The sequence below is a fragment of the Mirounga angustirostris genome, unplaced genomic scaffold (assembly GCF_029215605.1).
Source record: "Mirounga angustirostris isolate CCGP_5_RB_7025 unplaced genomic scaffold, mMirAng1.0.hap1 SCAF_12, whole genome shotgun sequence".
NCBI classification, from domain to species: Eukaryota; Metazoa; Chordata; class Mammalia; order Carnivora; family Phocidae; genus Mirounga; species Mirounga angustirostris.
In genome coordinates, this window is record NW_026991720.1 from 77,722,578 (window position 1) to 77,738,125 (window position 15,548).

The following is a 15,548-nucleotide window of genomic DNA, read 5'->3' on the forward strand; positions in this document are numbered from 1 at the left end:
GAGCCACCCAGGCGCCCCTGCAATATTTACTTTTAAACGTCCCAAACTAGTATTTTAATTTTATAGTTAATAAATTTTGATAACCTCTCCTCAGCTAAACATTATTCTTTAATAATTATGTTTCTTCCATGGCAAATTTAATGACTTTTAAAAAAAATAAGGTACTCTGCTTGGGGTAATCTCTTACCCCAAGTTATAGGTATATACATTTGCCTATTCATGTTTGCGTTCACATCTTTTATCTTCCTGAAAAGGCAATGAATTACTTTAATGTACCTTTTAAGAGTGTATCACCTAGTCATGGTGGTACCATGCTCCATGAATTTTAATGGAGCAGAAATAGTGTATTTTACTTCAGAGCATCCTAGCTATAATATTCCAACTGGTATTTTCATCTACCTTTGTAAGTAGGTAGTTACACATTGTCCAGGATATGTGATCCTGCTTCCTGAGCTGAGGAAAGGGGCAAGATCCAGACTAGATTTGAAGGACTTTTCCCAGCAGGCTACCTTCTGCTCCTTACCAAGAAGGTCACAGTTTGGAATCTTGCCCCCACTAAAAAAAAAGCCTGTGAGAGGGACTAGAATCTCCTGTGGCACAGAGCCTGTCACCAGCTTATTCTCTGCCAGGAGGAGAACATTTCCTTACTGAGCTGTTTCACAGTTGGGTGCTATTGGAGAGGTCATGAGTCACTTATCTGCTGACTTCCTTATAAAGCTATTCTTGAAATTGATGGTGTTTGTGCTGTAAGTAGCGAGTTAATCGGCAGTCCCTGAGCTTCTGTTGTACTTTGGGGGTCTGAATGACTAGAAGAGTCAATACCTTATGCCATTGTGGTAGTATTTGTGTGTGTGTGTGGCTTTTAACAATTATTTTTAAAACATCTTCAAATATTTGTATTTTTCTCTCTGTAGGTCCTTGTTTTATTGTTGTTCTTTCTATTATAAAGGCAATATAAATAGTTTTGAAAATATAGTGACACGTAAAGGATTATGAGGCCTCCAATGATGTCTATTCCAGTTTTTTTCCCACTAACCATTACACTGTGAGCATTTTCCTTATCATTCAATTGTAATACCATATTTTTCCTGTCTCTTACACTCGCTACCCTGATGCCACAGTCATCCATGATTATTCCATGTTATTTAAATAACAGGTTTCCTCTTAAAAAAAAGTAGTCAACTTCTTGATATCTAAATCTTCCTCTGCTTTCCTATATGCTTTCTTAGGATAAATCTTTTGAGGTAAAATAACTGAGTGAAAGGCTTTAATTATCTTTATGGCTTTTGATAAACAACTGTATGTTGCTAATTTCTCATCAAAATCACCACATTAGTATTTTTTCTGAACTCCTGAGGCAAAATGGTGTATTACAATTTAAGAACATCCTTACTAGTTTGATATGAAAAATGTCATATTATGCAAACATGTAAATATTTTTTTTTAAGATCTATTTATTTATTTGAGCAGGGGGAGGGGAGGGGCAGAGGTAGAGAGAGTGTCTTAAGCAGACTCCGTGCTGAGTGCGGGGCCGACACAGGGCTCCATCTCACAACTCTCAGCTCATGACCTGACCCGGAACAAGAGTTGGATGCTTAACCAACTGTGCCACCCAAGTGCCCCTGTAAATATCTATCTCTTTGAAAATTAGTGGATGTGAATTTACCTTGTCATGTTTCTTGGCTGTTGATTTCAGTTGTGTTTAGTGAAGTGCTTTACCCATCGTTTGCTTAGTTTACATTGAAGTATTCATTTAAAAATGATTTTCACAAGCCTTTTATATATTATCGATGTCAACAATGTAATGTTATACATATTAGAAGTGACTTATTATGTTTTATGTCTCTAAATTTTTTTGTTCCTCACAAAAAAGAGTTTTATATTTTATATAGACAAATCTATAGATTTATATCCCCATGATTTCTCACTTATTATGCTTAGAAACTCCTTCCCTGATGAAACAGAAAATGTGTATTTTTCTAGTTACTTTATGATGTTATTATTACCATTGCAGTTTACATTTTCTCTTTACACTTACTTGAGGATACCAAATTAATCTAGGGGTTAAATATGTATATATTCAATTTTTCTTTTCTTTTAAATAAGGAGTTGCCTCTGCACTACTTTTAAATAAGTCTTCCTTCTATGTTTGTTGCAGAGAAGAGATATTCTTGAAGGCCTAGTCACCTCCAAGACACATGCAATGCTTTAGCTATGAGGGAACTGACAGGTGAATTATCTGCAAAGGAATTACCATTAGGCTGCTATTATCGGAGAGCAGAGTCCCCGACCTTTACCTGCTGCTTAGTACCTAAATGTCCTTTGTCCCTCTCCACGTTACTCTTTTCATTTTAAATGAATTGCCCTTCACTGAAGATCTACATTTAATAATGCCAAATATGTTATCCTTGTTCACATTAGGCACATGAATAGTCAACCCCAGTTCAAGCATGGTTTTGATTTAGCTGAGTGGTTTTTACTTATCACTTTTAGAGTGGAGAAAATTCCATGAGTTTAAATCAGTGGCCAGAGATTACATTATCTCTTTGTAAAGGAGCTGAATTTTCTAAATGGACTGTGCTGAGATGTCACTGTCCAGATACAGTCTGCGTAATGCATCCTCTTCCAGCATGGAATGAAAGCAGCACAGAGAATGGGAATGTAAAGTAGGCCAACATTAATCAGTGCTTAATTTGGGTGGTGCAGATTCCTGTCTCTAAATCGCAAAAATAAAAATCCTAGGAAAATATGTCAATCCCAACTGTATTTTATTAGAGATATGATTTCAGTCAACACCTGTTTTTGAAGATTCAGAAACAAAAAACACTGAAGTGATCAAATAAACATTAGATAAATCCAGAAAGAAATTTATTAAAGCAAGTTTTATATCTATGGGTCCAAAGACAAAGAAAAACTAAGCGTTCCACGGAAGAAAGGAAAAGGGAAGGACCGCAGGGGAGTAAGGAGATGCTAGGTGTTTATGAAACTCTGAGTCCTATAGTGATGGACATAGTCTGGGAAGGTGGGAAGGGGAGCCGGACTTCAGAGTAAAACAGATAAACAGGATACAGAAAGAGAATAGCAAAGATAATGATGAAGTGTTACATAATGTGTGCGAAATCAAAGTCATAATTTCTTCCTGTCAGGAGATTAAAGAAAACAATAAAAAGTAGTGAGTCAGAGCTGTGACAATCTCTAAAAGCCACATGAAGTGCAGTTTAAGCATTAGCAAGAGTCCCAGTGATGGAAAGGAAATCTAGAGATGAACTGGAACTGAAGTCACCCACTTTGATTGTCATGCTGATAACCACGCGTGATTTTCTACTAGAAGACTTACAAAAATAAAGGCTTCAATGAATCATGGAACACTACATCAAAAACTAATGATGTAATGTATGGTGATTAACATAACATAATAAAATAAAATTTAAAAAATAAAATAAAAAATAAAGAACTGAAAAAAATAAAGAAAGAAAAAATAAAGGCTTCAGAACATCACCTCTCCAGCTCTCCTGTAACACGGCAGTAGTCTATAATGTTGCTAATAATACTTCACACTTTAACCTTCAAAGAGCTTTACTTTTAACCCCCCAAATACACCATATGCTATGTCACCAACTTGATAAATGGAAGACCAATCAGGGAAGATAAATGAGTAATCATAGGAAGCAGAGTCTGCCGATAAAGACCAGATCCTCGTCTGTGGAGTCAGAGTTTTGTGATCTAAGATGTGTTTAAAATTTAAAGAATAATTCATACAATAAAATTATTTAAAGGAAAAGGTATATGTAGTGTGTTAAATTTGAGTTTGATATTTCTGTTTAAGATTGGCCCTTGAGAATCCTACCAATTCAAGTTCACATTTATTTTAGGCATGAGGGTCCCCAAATCTCTGAGAATGTAAGTGAATTCAACATTAGCGTGTTATTACAACAGGATTTTAAAATGCTTGGGCCTTTAGAATAAATCCATTCTAAAAAAAAAAAAAAAAAATAGTACACACCCAAATCACCAAATGGGGAAAGTTAAGGGAAACAAACAAACAAAACCCCGATGGTGTGGATTCAGCCTAGGAGGAAGGCAGGCTGGAGACCATTCAGCCTCATTAACCAAGGATCTGCGCTGTGACCTGCCTTTGGCCTTGAGTGGTACCCCACCAGCTGCATTTCTCTGGCATAGAGGGTGGTTAGTTAACTGGGCCGGTAGCCAGAGATGTTTCTTTTCCTTTTCTCATATTTCCAGAATTGGAGGGATTTTTTCCTACATATTTTTCACATAAAGATGCGGAGTTGAGTCCACCCACTGTGAATAAATTGAATTTAGCTGTCTTTATGCCTCCTTGATTTCCATTGACTGAAAGTCTACAATACAGGGGCAGATGTGTAAACTGGGAAATCTTCCAGACTTCTTTGTTGTTGTTGTTGTTATTCTACTTAATGCCAAGACACTCAACAATATCCCACATGAAACAGGGCTCTGGTGTGGCTAAACAGGCCTCCAGCTTTATGGAAGATAGGTTTGCTCTTCACATCAGCCTGTGGGCCAGGCAAGCTCAAATGTTTGAATTGTCTTTCAGTACTCTTGCTTCAAAGGGTAAAGAGCATCACATTTCAAGAGAGGTTCTTTTTGTTCATTGAGTTTTCTCACACTTGAAATCACATTACTACGTTATAGTATACCAAGGTATGGCAAATATTTCCACAAATGTCATAATCTCAAGTATCACATGTACACACAGTATCAACATTCAATCCATAGTAAAAAGGGAAATTCAGCTTTAAATGTTGCTAACCTTCTGACTATGGTCCTACTCAGTTACAGCTCAAACATCCAGAAAGCTGTATCCATGCTTTTCCATTAGACTTTTAACAAGTCACCACTTACAGTCTCCATATGTTATTCAGCTTACTGGGTGATATCCAGAAAAGAGAGTAAATTCCTTTTGCAATTGTAGTTCTATTTCTCCATTACAGGTAGTAGTATGCCCTAAAAGCTCTTTTTCTGCACAAAGGCTGTCCATGTCCAGTTCTAGCTCTGAAATTTAAATACCAATTGGTGTTCTTAGTGTACTACTTGGTATCTGAAATCTCTGTAAAGACAGTTAGTTGATAATTTCCGGTTTTACTTCAGTGGTTTTTCTAGCTTTTCATTCCTATCTGTAGACTGGGAGAAAAATTAACTATATTCCAAAGGTTTAGTTAGATAATAATGAGAGGCAAACATGCATGTTTGGGGGCTGTTACTTTAATGGAATTTTTTTTTTTTTTTTACTCTCTTCATCTATGGCTGATAATATTGTGCTCAATGACAGAGATGGGGATTGATCTCTTAGGTTCATCTAAGTAAAACTGTGTGGCCTCTGTTCCTTTGCTCACGGCCCTCTCTGTTTTTCATTTATTACCTACATTTTTCCAATTCTGCAGTTGAAACCTGATGAAAGGATCATCAAAACAGAGTACGGGCTACTGATTCGAAGTCTGCAGAAGAAGGACGCTGGGATGTATTACTGCAAAGCACAGGAACACACTTTTATCCACACCATAGTGAAGCTGACTTTGAATGTCATTGAGAATGAACAGATGGAAAACACCCAGAGGGCAGAGCACGAGGAGGGGCAGGTCAAGGATCTGTTGGCAGAGTCACGGTTGAGATACAAAGACTACATCCAAATCCTTAGCAGCCCAAACTTCAGCCTCGACCAGTACTGCGAACAGATGTGGTACCGGGAGAAGCGGAGACAGCGAAACAAGGGCGGCCCCAAGTGGAAGCACATGCAGGAAATGAAGAAGAAACGAAATCGAAGACATCACAGAGACCTGGACGAGCTTCCTAGAGCCATGGACACGTAGCTGTCTGTTTAATTTAAAGAAAGGAATTCTTTACCTGCAAAAATACCGTCTTCTGTTTTGTACACCCCGTATACTAACTCATAAGAGCTTTCCATGGAGTTTTGCTAAGGCAAAGAACACAAGAACAGTGATCTGAATAAGACCATATATGGTCAATATGGCATAGTAAGGGCAAATAATTCAGCTGGACCAGTTTTCCAAGAACTAAACACGTACCTGCAAAGTATCAGAATTATCCTCAAAATCGGGGCTTTACATTTGTAAATGTTTGATGTGCTGAGTTTTTGAATTTATTATGTCATGTAAATAATTGAGCTGAGCGAGCATCAAATTTGATATTGCAATAAGGTGCTTTATTTCCCTTGTACGGCCATTAAGCATGGACTTGACCATGCAGTTGTGCTATATATGTGTTCTTAGGAACAGATACATCATTCCACTCTAGAACTGGCTACCTTGTGGTAGGAATTGTAGGGAAGACACAAATTCATACAGTTCACTCTATCAGCAGGAACTTTCCCAGGGAGCCCTTCACTCTTGGTGCAGGGTTTAGGAATTTGGAGAGGTGCGTTATTTCAGACCCCAGAGGTTACATTTGGTGTACTGCGGTGTGATATACTGAAGGATGTAAATGGTCCTCCCGGGATTCCTTATGCCTTGTCAAGAGTAACAGGTTCACAGAGAGAAGTTGGTGCTCGGTTATGTGTTTTTTAGATATATGCTGAGCTTTACAGGGACAGAACGTTTCATAAATATTTTAATAATATATGAGAAAACATTTTAATAAGGGAAACACCATGATGTATACTGTGTCCTAATGGGAATGCATGCAGATGGAATTTGTTAAGAGACAGAAAGAAAGAAAGCCATAAATTCTGGCTTTGGGGAAAACTCATATCCCCATAAAAAGGAAGAACGATCACAAATAAAGTGGGCAAAATGTTATGTAGCTTTATTCACTAAAGTATGAGTAGCTGCCAATTTGCAATCCATCTGTTAAAAAAATTCTACCTTATAACAAACTGCTAGTGAAGTCTGAGGAAAAGTAAATTTTCTAAAAGATCATGGGAAGAATGAACACAAATTTATTTACAACCAATGGGACTTCAGTAGTACTTCCTCTCTCTTTTTCTAAAATTTCATTATACTCTGTAAATTATTTCCATTTACTGCCTTTATTCTCTCCTGAATATTGGATTATTGGGTTTTATTTGAGTGAATAGGAAAATAACAATATATACATATAGAGAGAGATAGAATTAGGTAGACAACAGAGGTGGGGAGCGGGGATATATATTTGTTGAGTAATAGAACAAATGCAAAAATGTTGACAACGGAAAGGGTTAAATTAACTCTTTGACATCTTTTCTTCACACGGTATTTTTGCATTTCCCAAGATTGTATGCTGTAATTCAAGTAGCATTGTTTTAGTAATTTAACAATAAATAAGCCTAATGCATGTAAAGAAAGCAAACTCACAGCATTAACATAAACATTTTTCGTATTTTGTTAGCACTTTCAAATGTTTCCAATTTGACTTTCCCTCTGCAGACCTATGGTATGTTTCCTGCCTGTTGGAGCAGAACTCACCTTTCCATCTTGGAACACAAAACCCTTTGCCTTCTTCTGTTTTGCCTCTTCACGCCCTTTTTAGTGTGAAATGAAAAATTAGTCACTTCCTCACATGGAAGGCAGCCTTTCAGAAAACTGAATAGCAGACATTGCTCATCTAGCATGCATTCTGCATGTCTTGAAAGAAGAGCCTGTGAGAACCTGTGTGGTTAGAGGGTGCCTTATGAAGAGTTTCGGTATCATGTCTGTGACTGCCTTTATGTTGGGAACATTCAATCTTACGTTCATTTTCTTTGCCTTCCTTACCTATCTCAAAGTAGTCACACGGCTGTATGAGGTTAGGTACCCCTTTTGAAATGATACTCGTAAATATTTGTAGATGTTTCACTAGATGGGAAACTTGAAGGTTTTTGTTGTTGTTGTTTGTTTGTTTTGTTTTTTGTTTTTTAAAGTGAACCAGAAACAATCACTCTTAAAAAAGTAATGCAGAAGAATAGCTGTGGCAGCGGGGGGGGTGTGGGGGGATCAGGCTGCTAATTGAATATCATAAGGAGAGTGTTTGTAATTATTGACTTGCCAGGTTTAATTGTTCCAGGAACTCATGACAAGCTCAAAGTAAATAAATGGGAGCATGTTTCATTTTTAAGATTTCCTAAGATTTGTATGTCAAACTGTCATGATCAAAGTATAGGTAACTTTGGGAAAATTACATGAAGCTCAAATGTTAAGACTGATGTGTAATAAATTTGGTTTTCATCAAAATATGAATGTTCAAGCCATTTTTAAATTACTCCTTTCTAATCTTAATTATTTAGATAAAATTTTGGCAACTTTTTTTACTTTACAGCTAATATTTTGGCTGCTTTGGATCTAAAACATTAATTTATGATAATTGCTTAAATATATTTGAAATATTGAGTAAATATTTAGTAAAACAAAATGTCATGTAATAAAAAAACATATGGGCAAAGATTTATGTGTATTTATAAAGATAGAGGACTTCTAGGCTACATTTAATTTTTTAACCTTTTAATTGCCTAGAACACTTACAAGGACAGTATGAATATATTAAGTCTAGAGATGAGACACGATATATACTTCCTCACCACTGAAACTTTTACCAAATTTTCCTTGAAATAATGAAAAATAAAATTATAGTTAATAGTTTCAGATATGTTTGTTAAGAAACTATCTATGGAGAGGTCTTAAAATGTCTGCCTATTCTTGGTTTCATATTTTTCTCCCCTGTTTTGAATACATACGTCTTTAACTTGCATATTCTCGCCTGCATTTCATCCCAGCTATTTATGCTGCTAAATGGAATCCTGCCTTTCTGCATACATTTACATTCACTTTATTGGGAATTTTAAGAGGTTGCTTGGAAATGAAGAGTCTACGTAATTAATTTATGTAGAACCTTTTTTTTTTCCCTCCAAAGAACTCAACACACTACATTCATATTACTGAATAAACATTTCTGAAAACCAACCAAATTACTTAAGAGATGGAAAAATAGTCATAGAGAAATTCAGAAATTTGCAAAAGCTACAACAGAATTACAATCTACACCAAATCTCATCAATCGGTTGGCTAACTGATGCTCATTTACATTATGCTGCCTACAAAATGGTATTACTCTTGAATTCTGCTTTTGGTCTATATTTCAGTTCTTTTATGCTATTTTGTTCCTGCTGAATTGTATAGACTCGATTAAAAAATAAGTTTACAGTGGCCAGTGCCTGTTTTTCAACATTATCAAAACTAAGCTTTCAAAGATGATTTTCTATTATCCAGATGTCCACAAAATATTAAGCTGAACAATAGCATTAATTAAACACTGATATTTTAAACTTAAATATAAGCTATATTTCATATATATCATAAATACAAAGGAAAATTAAAACTGAAACAGCTTCTCTTTAGAATGCTCATTTGTCTTAGACAACATGTTGGAAAATGGATTAGTCTTATTGGGAATGGACAGTTTAGAAAAAAGATATTTGAAGTGTTTTTATAGAAAAATACATTTTTTCTCACAGGAAATAACCAAAATATTTAAATAACTTGGCTTACATGTGAGGTTAAAAAATAAGATCTAAAATTCCAACATTCTACATATTGACAGTGCAAAGACAGGAACATGCACATGATTTATACCTCTCATTTAAATATTTTGTAGTATAGTGTATTTATGGTAAGTTTGAGATAGATGATTTTTTGGGGGAAGGGCAACAATCTATCAGTTAATCATGTAATTTAATTCCGGTATTATAAGTGGCTACCAATCAATTTTGAATTACAGTTTTGCTATTTTAAAAGAAATGTAGTCTTGTAATCTAAAATAATTGAAAATTGTCAAATGTATATTTTGGTTGTATTATAATAAAACACAAACATTAGTGTTCTATGGTTATAAACAGAATGTTCGTTTGTGTGCAAGTTTTGTTTTCAAACCCTAAACGTGGTAATCAGATTTTTGACATGGAATTGCACTAAATCAAATACCTAAGAAAATATTTCCTGAAAACATTCAGTAAATATGTTTTGCACTTTAAGTATGCAGTAATTTCTCTTATGAAAGAAAGGAATATATGTGTCTCCCCAATCAATACAATTATATAGCTATACTTTATTGTGATCTAAATTTAGACTTTGGCAAACTGACATAAATATTACTATTGCAAGTAACTACTTTTAAGATTTCCAATGATCATCCTATAAGTGAGATCTGAAAGTACTCATCTGTATGTTTAGCTATATGAGCATAATTTATTAAAGAAGTTAGCTGAGGTCTTTGTTTTAGAAAGAAATTTCTTTTAGAGAAAATTATATTTCTTGCCAGTTTGGCATATTCCCGTGAAGGATATTTTATATTTGCAATAGGTAATATATAACAACCCCCCCAACCTGGTTATGAAATAGCTTGTAGAGATATTGTACAGAAGTATGTCAAGTTTTGTGGGTGCTCTGACAATCTTTAAACATGAGAGTTTATAGTAATGTATAATCTTTAAAAGAAAAAATAATTTAATATGGGGCACTCTTAGTAGAACCTTAGTAAGATCATGTCCAAGTCATTACTGTAAATAAAACATAACACAAGATTAATGATGGAGAAAATTCCAATTGTATTTGTTTGAATGTAGAAAAGTACATGAGTAATTCTCAAGACAAAAGAAACAAGACTTTAACATTTAAGTTGAGAATTAAAAGCATCTATAACCACACAATTTATTACCTGCATTAACAATTTTCCTAGCCCAGGGAAGTCTTGCCCAGGAAGATGAAGCTGCAGATAACTTTACTGTTTCTTTCAGAAGATCATATACTTTTCCTTTGTGTGTATATTGGTACAAACATACATCTTGGAGACTGATTTGGCATACCCAATGAAGTTTAAAATGCACATATTCCAAGAACCAGCTTTTCACAATTAAGTGCATACCCTTGAGAACCTTCTCCACATGTGCAATAATAGACATTTTCAAAAATAGTTATTATAGGATTAATTATAATAGAAAAAAGAGAACAATTTGTATGTTCTACAAAAGGAGAATGGATAAATTGAAGTATAGTCGCTAAATGGATACAGAAGTTTAAATGAAACAAAAAAGATCTGTGTGCATCAATATAGAAAAATCTCAGAAACAATGTCAAACGAGTAAAATCAAGGAGTGTAGGAATGCAAACAGAATTATACTGGGTATATCAAGTTTAAAGAAGCAAATGATACTGCTTATGGATAGATAACATTCATATGTAAGTAGTAAACATATAAAAAACACTTCTGGAAAAGTTAAGCACCAAATTCAAATAAATTTTCCTCAAGAAAAAAGAGAATGAGGATATAGGGAGCTACTAGTGTTTTAATAATAATTTATTTTCTTAAAAAACATATCTAAACCCAATGTTATATTTATATCATATTGCATATATTTGTAGGAACTGGTATATTTAAATGTTAATAGTTGACAAAGTTGGGCATTGGATTGCAATTTAAATATATTACTCTCAATACAGTTCTGTGTGCTTCAGATATTTCACAATAAAGTGTAAATTAAGGATCTAAATCTCACAGAACAAATTACTCAATAATAAATTCGAAAGAGAGAGGGAAAGAGAGAATAGCATATAGAAATACTAGATATTCAGCCATCATAATAGATGCAGCCTTCCACTTCCAGTTACTCTTACATTATGTACTTTCCTGGACACCCTGATTATTTTTAAAAAACGTGACAACTAGGACCTTGGTTGGCCTCAGGGACCCTAGGATAATGTCTAGTTTTCAAAGCAACACCTTATTGTTAATGGAAATGCCTAAGGCATCTGGGATATGGAACTATGTGCTTAATATGCCAAAAAGACTCCAAACAGCTGAGTTGGCCTTTCTTGTACTGAACACTATTCAGGGTTGATATTTAAAATATAGAGTTTCTTCTTTCTGGCTTACATATCAAAATTATAAACCGACTTATGCTCTTTAGGTAACTGAAGAAGGAAGAGAAATATTTATAACTTGCAAAATGTCTTTAAATGATCCCACAAATCATTATTTTCTGTAGGAAAGATTTTATATCAATACAATTTGCCCTTTTAATTACTATGGATGCTCTGTTTATGTGTAGAAATGGGCCAAAATGTAGCCCAACATTTTTGCCCTTTGCAAATTCTCAATTTTATTGAGTCCTGTTAGTGAGGGGCTAATGTGTTTAAATATGTATTGCAGGAGTATGGCGGGGGGGGGGGGCATACTCAGAGAGTCTTAATTTAAGTACATAAACTGGAAAAGAAGCAAATGAAACCAATTTACGGGATGGGAAGTTATCATTTAGAATCAGGAAAAGGATTATTTAATGGGCCATATCCCTCTTAGCTTTTAATATATTGAAACAAGTATGATTGGGTAATTATCTTCAATTACTGAATTGTGTTTTAATTGTAGTCCTTTCATACAGGTTATTTTTACTATTGAGAAACAAATAAACAAAACCATAGAATCACCTGTTGTAATTTGTGGTGTTGCTGTAGTTAGTCTTAACAGACATTTGGAAGCGGTCTTAGGTTTCAGTGACCACAAGCAGTTTAGAATGAGAATTACCGTAACTTAACTCCTGTGTGAAAATCATAGAAAGCTGGACAAGAAGCCAAGGGTCTGATAATTAGGAACTTTATGATTCAGACTAGATAGAGATTTAATCCTGTAGACAGAGGGGGACACTTTGGTATTTTTTAGCAGAGAAATGACAGAATGAGATTTTCCTCGAATTTGCATATGAGAAATAAACACAGAGTGATAAATGACCTCTCTATTTCCATGTTTTGCAACTGGGTGGGTGACAGTTAAAAAAAAAAAAAAAGATAAGAAAAAGAAAGAGAAAGACATGCAGCAGTCTCCCCTTCTGGGCAGTTTCACTTTCCCTGGTCTTAGTTAGCCTGATCAACCATGACCCGGAAGCAGATGGTCCTTCCACTGACCAACCGGAAGGTCATTCCTAGCCAAACGCTAGGGCACAGTGCCTACGTCGCCTGCGCCCGTCGTTCACCTCCCTTCATCCCTTCCGCCGGCATTCTACCATCTCACATCGTCGCGAGAAGGGTGAGTACGGCCCAATCAGATATTTTGAGAGAGACCACATGCACGTAACTTTTATTACAGCATATTGTTATAATTGCTCTATTTTATTATTAATTATTGCTTTTCACCTCTTACCGTGCCTAATTTATAAACTAAATTTTATCATAGGTATGTATGTATAGAAAAGAGAAGCATAAGGGCGCCTGGGTGGCTCAGTCCTTAAGCGTCTGCCTTCGGCTCAGGTCGTGATCCCAGGGTCCTGGGATCGAGCCCCACATCGGGCTCCCTGCTCCGCGGGAAGCCGGCTTCTCCCTCTCCCACTCCCCCTGCTTGTGTTCCCTCTCTCGCTGTGACTCTCTCTGTCAGATAAATAAAATCTTAAAAAAAAAAAAAAATACAGTTGACTGGGCACCTTGGTGGCTCAGTCGTTAAGCGTCTGCCTTCAGCTCAGGTCATGGTCCCAGGGTCCTGGGATCGAGCCCCGCATCGGGCTCCCTGCTCCGCGGGAAGCCGGCTTCTCCCTCTCCCACTCCCCCTGCTTGTGTTCCCTCTCTCGCTGTGTCTCTCTCTGTCAAATAAATAAATAAAATCTTAAAAAAGAAAGAAAAGAGAAGCATAGTATATACGGGATTCAGTACTATCTGCATTTTTAGGTGTCCACTGGGGGTCTTGGAACGTATCTTTCACTGATAAGGGGGGATTACTGGAAGGGTTAGGGTGGGAGATCACAGTTTCAACATTAAATACTGAGTTGGGGATGATTTGAAGAGTGTCTGGTAGGCAATTTGAAATACGGGGTTGGTGCTCAGGAGAAATGAGAGCTGGGATTATTTTGTGGTCACGGGCATAGATGACAGAAACAGTGTAATAGGGAATGCAGTGAACATAAGCAGAACTGGGTGGTCAATTTGGAGCCTAAATTAGTGTGTATCCTGATGTAAGTTATTAATTTCTCTGTACTTTAATGAGATATTTCTTAGGTACCAAAAAGCTTACAAAATTATGAATTTGCCTTATTTCTTCCACCAGAAGCTAAATTGCTTGAGAAATAAATCTCTGTTCTTAATATCTAGCAGCACTTAGAATAAAAGAGTTTCCCTCAAAATTATTGTGATTCTTTATTTAGGGAACTAGTAAGAAAAAAATTCCACCAAGTGGAAACATTTTTAAAAATTCCTACCCCATGTGCTTCTTTTTAAATTAAATTGGTAAATTGATGAAGGTCTATTTTCATTCTGAATGTTCGTTTGTTTTATTTTATTTTATTTTTTTTAAAGATTTTATTCATTTTTTAGAGAGCGAGAGAGAAACAGCATGAGAGGGGCAAGGGTCAGAGGGAGAAGCAGGCTCCCTGCCGAGCCGGGAGCCCGATGTGGGACTCGATCCCAGGACCCTGGGATCATGACCTGAGCCGAAGGCAGACGCTTAACCATCTGAGCCACCCAGGCGCCCTTCGTCTGTTTTAAACAACAGTTACAAACTGGTGTTGGGGTTTTCCTCTGATTCAGGTGGACTCAGTGCCACAAACAACAAGATTTAAACTGATAGAAAGAAGGTCCATATAATTTGTAATGGATGGTTTGTTTAAGCACAGGACTTTGAAGAGGTCTTTAAAGAAAACTTGAAAGATTTAAATTCATAGCATAGTCAATAATATAGATTTTTCTGACAGATATTCTTTGGTAACTAATATTTTATTTTTGCGGTAGTATTTTCCTGTTTGATTTACATGTAAGAGCGCATAAGTGTTAAATGAAATCTTCTTGGAAAAACATTCTACTAGACCTTTAAAGCCAAGTGCTAAATAAAAACAAACCAAAGTTATAACACTGTTTCTTTATCCATTTTCAAACCTAAAAATGTGATTGGATTAGGTATATTGGTTACATTTACAGATTTTATCTCTTAAACAGCGAAGTAAATTTCTGTCACTTGGAACTATTAAGATGCATTACTTAAGGAGCATTATATATTTTAAAAGTGAAATACTGACATACAGAGTTTTGATTTTAATTTGAACACAGGATGATGTATGTAATTTGCAGAAATCAGCTCTTCAAGTTCCCATGCCTGAAAAACATTTCTAAGCTGTAGTAACATTTAGAACTATTTGCTTTCTTTGTGATTATGTAAAAACAAAACAAAGTACATTCCTCTCACACACAATATAAATTAAAACTATTTGTGAATGTATTCATACAACAGTATTTTACATATCAAGTATACAAATGATCTAAGTAAAAAAATATAAAAGTAATTATTTTAGAGAAAGTAGAGAGTTGTCTGAGATTTACACGATATAGATGTGCATCTTAGGAATCTAAAAAGGAACTCCACACCACACAAATTTAGACAACTCTCCTTTGTTTTCCACTTTATCTTACCAGGAGAGTGACTAACATGGAGAAGTGGTTTGTGGTATCTCTTGCCAAGATGGCAAATTGGATAAGGTTCCAGTTCATCCCTCTTAGTATTGATATAATGGTGTGAGGGGTGATGGGGACCAAAGGGAAATAAAAGTGTGCTCTATTCTTCTCTTACTGGTGGGG

General features: G+C 35.6%; 1 protein-coding gene across 4 annotated transcripts in view; it reads left to right on the top strand.

Annotated features, from left to right (window-relative positions):
- SEMA3D (semaphorin 3D) overlaps window positions 1-15,548 on the top strand; it is a 271,318-nt gene that overhangs the window by 196,964 nt on the left and 58,806 nt on the right. For 2 of the 4 annotated variants that reach the window (XM_064575342.1, XM_045864789.3), the window contains one exon: window positions 5,424-7,472. The exons of the other annotated variants lie outside the window; for them this stretch is intronic. In XM_064575342.1, coding sequence (XP_064431412.1) covers window positions 5,424-5,849 — 426 coding nt within the window. In that variant the 3' untranslated portion in view covers window positions 5,850-7,472. Of the gene's footprint in view, window positions 1-5,423; window positions 7,473-15,548 lie in introns of those variants that run through there. 4 annotated transcript variants of the gene reach the window in all.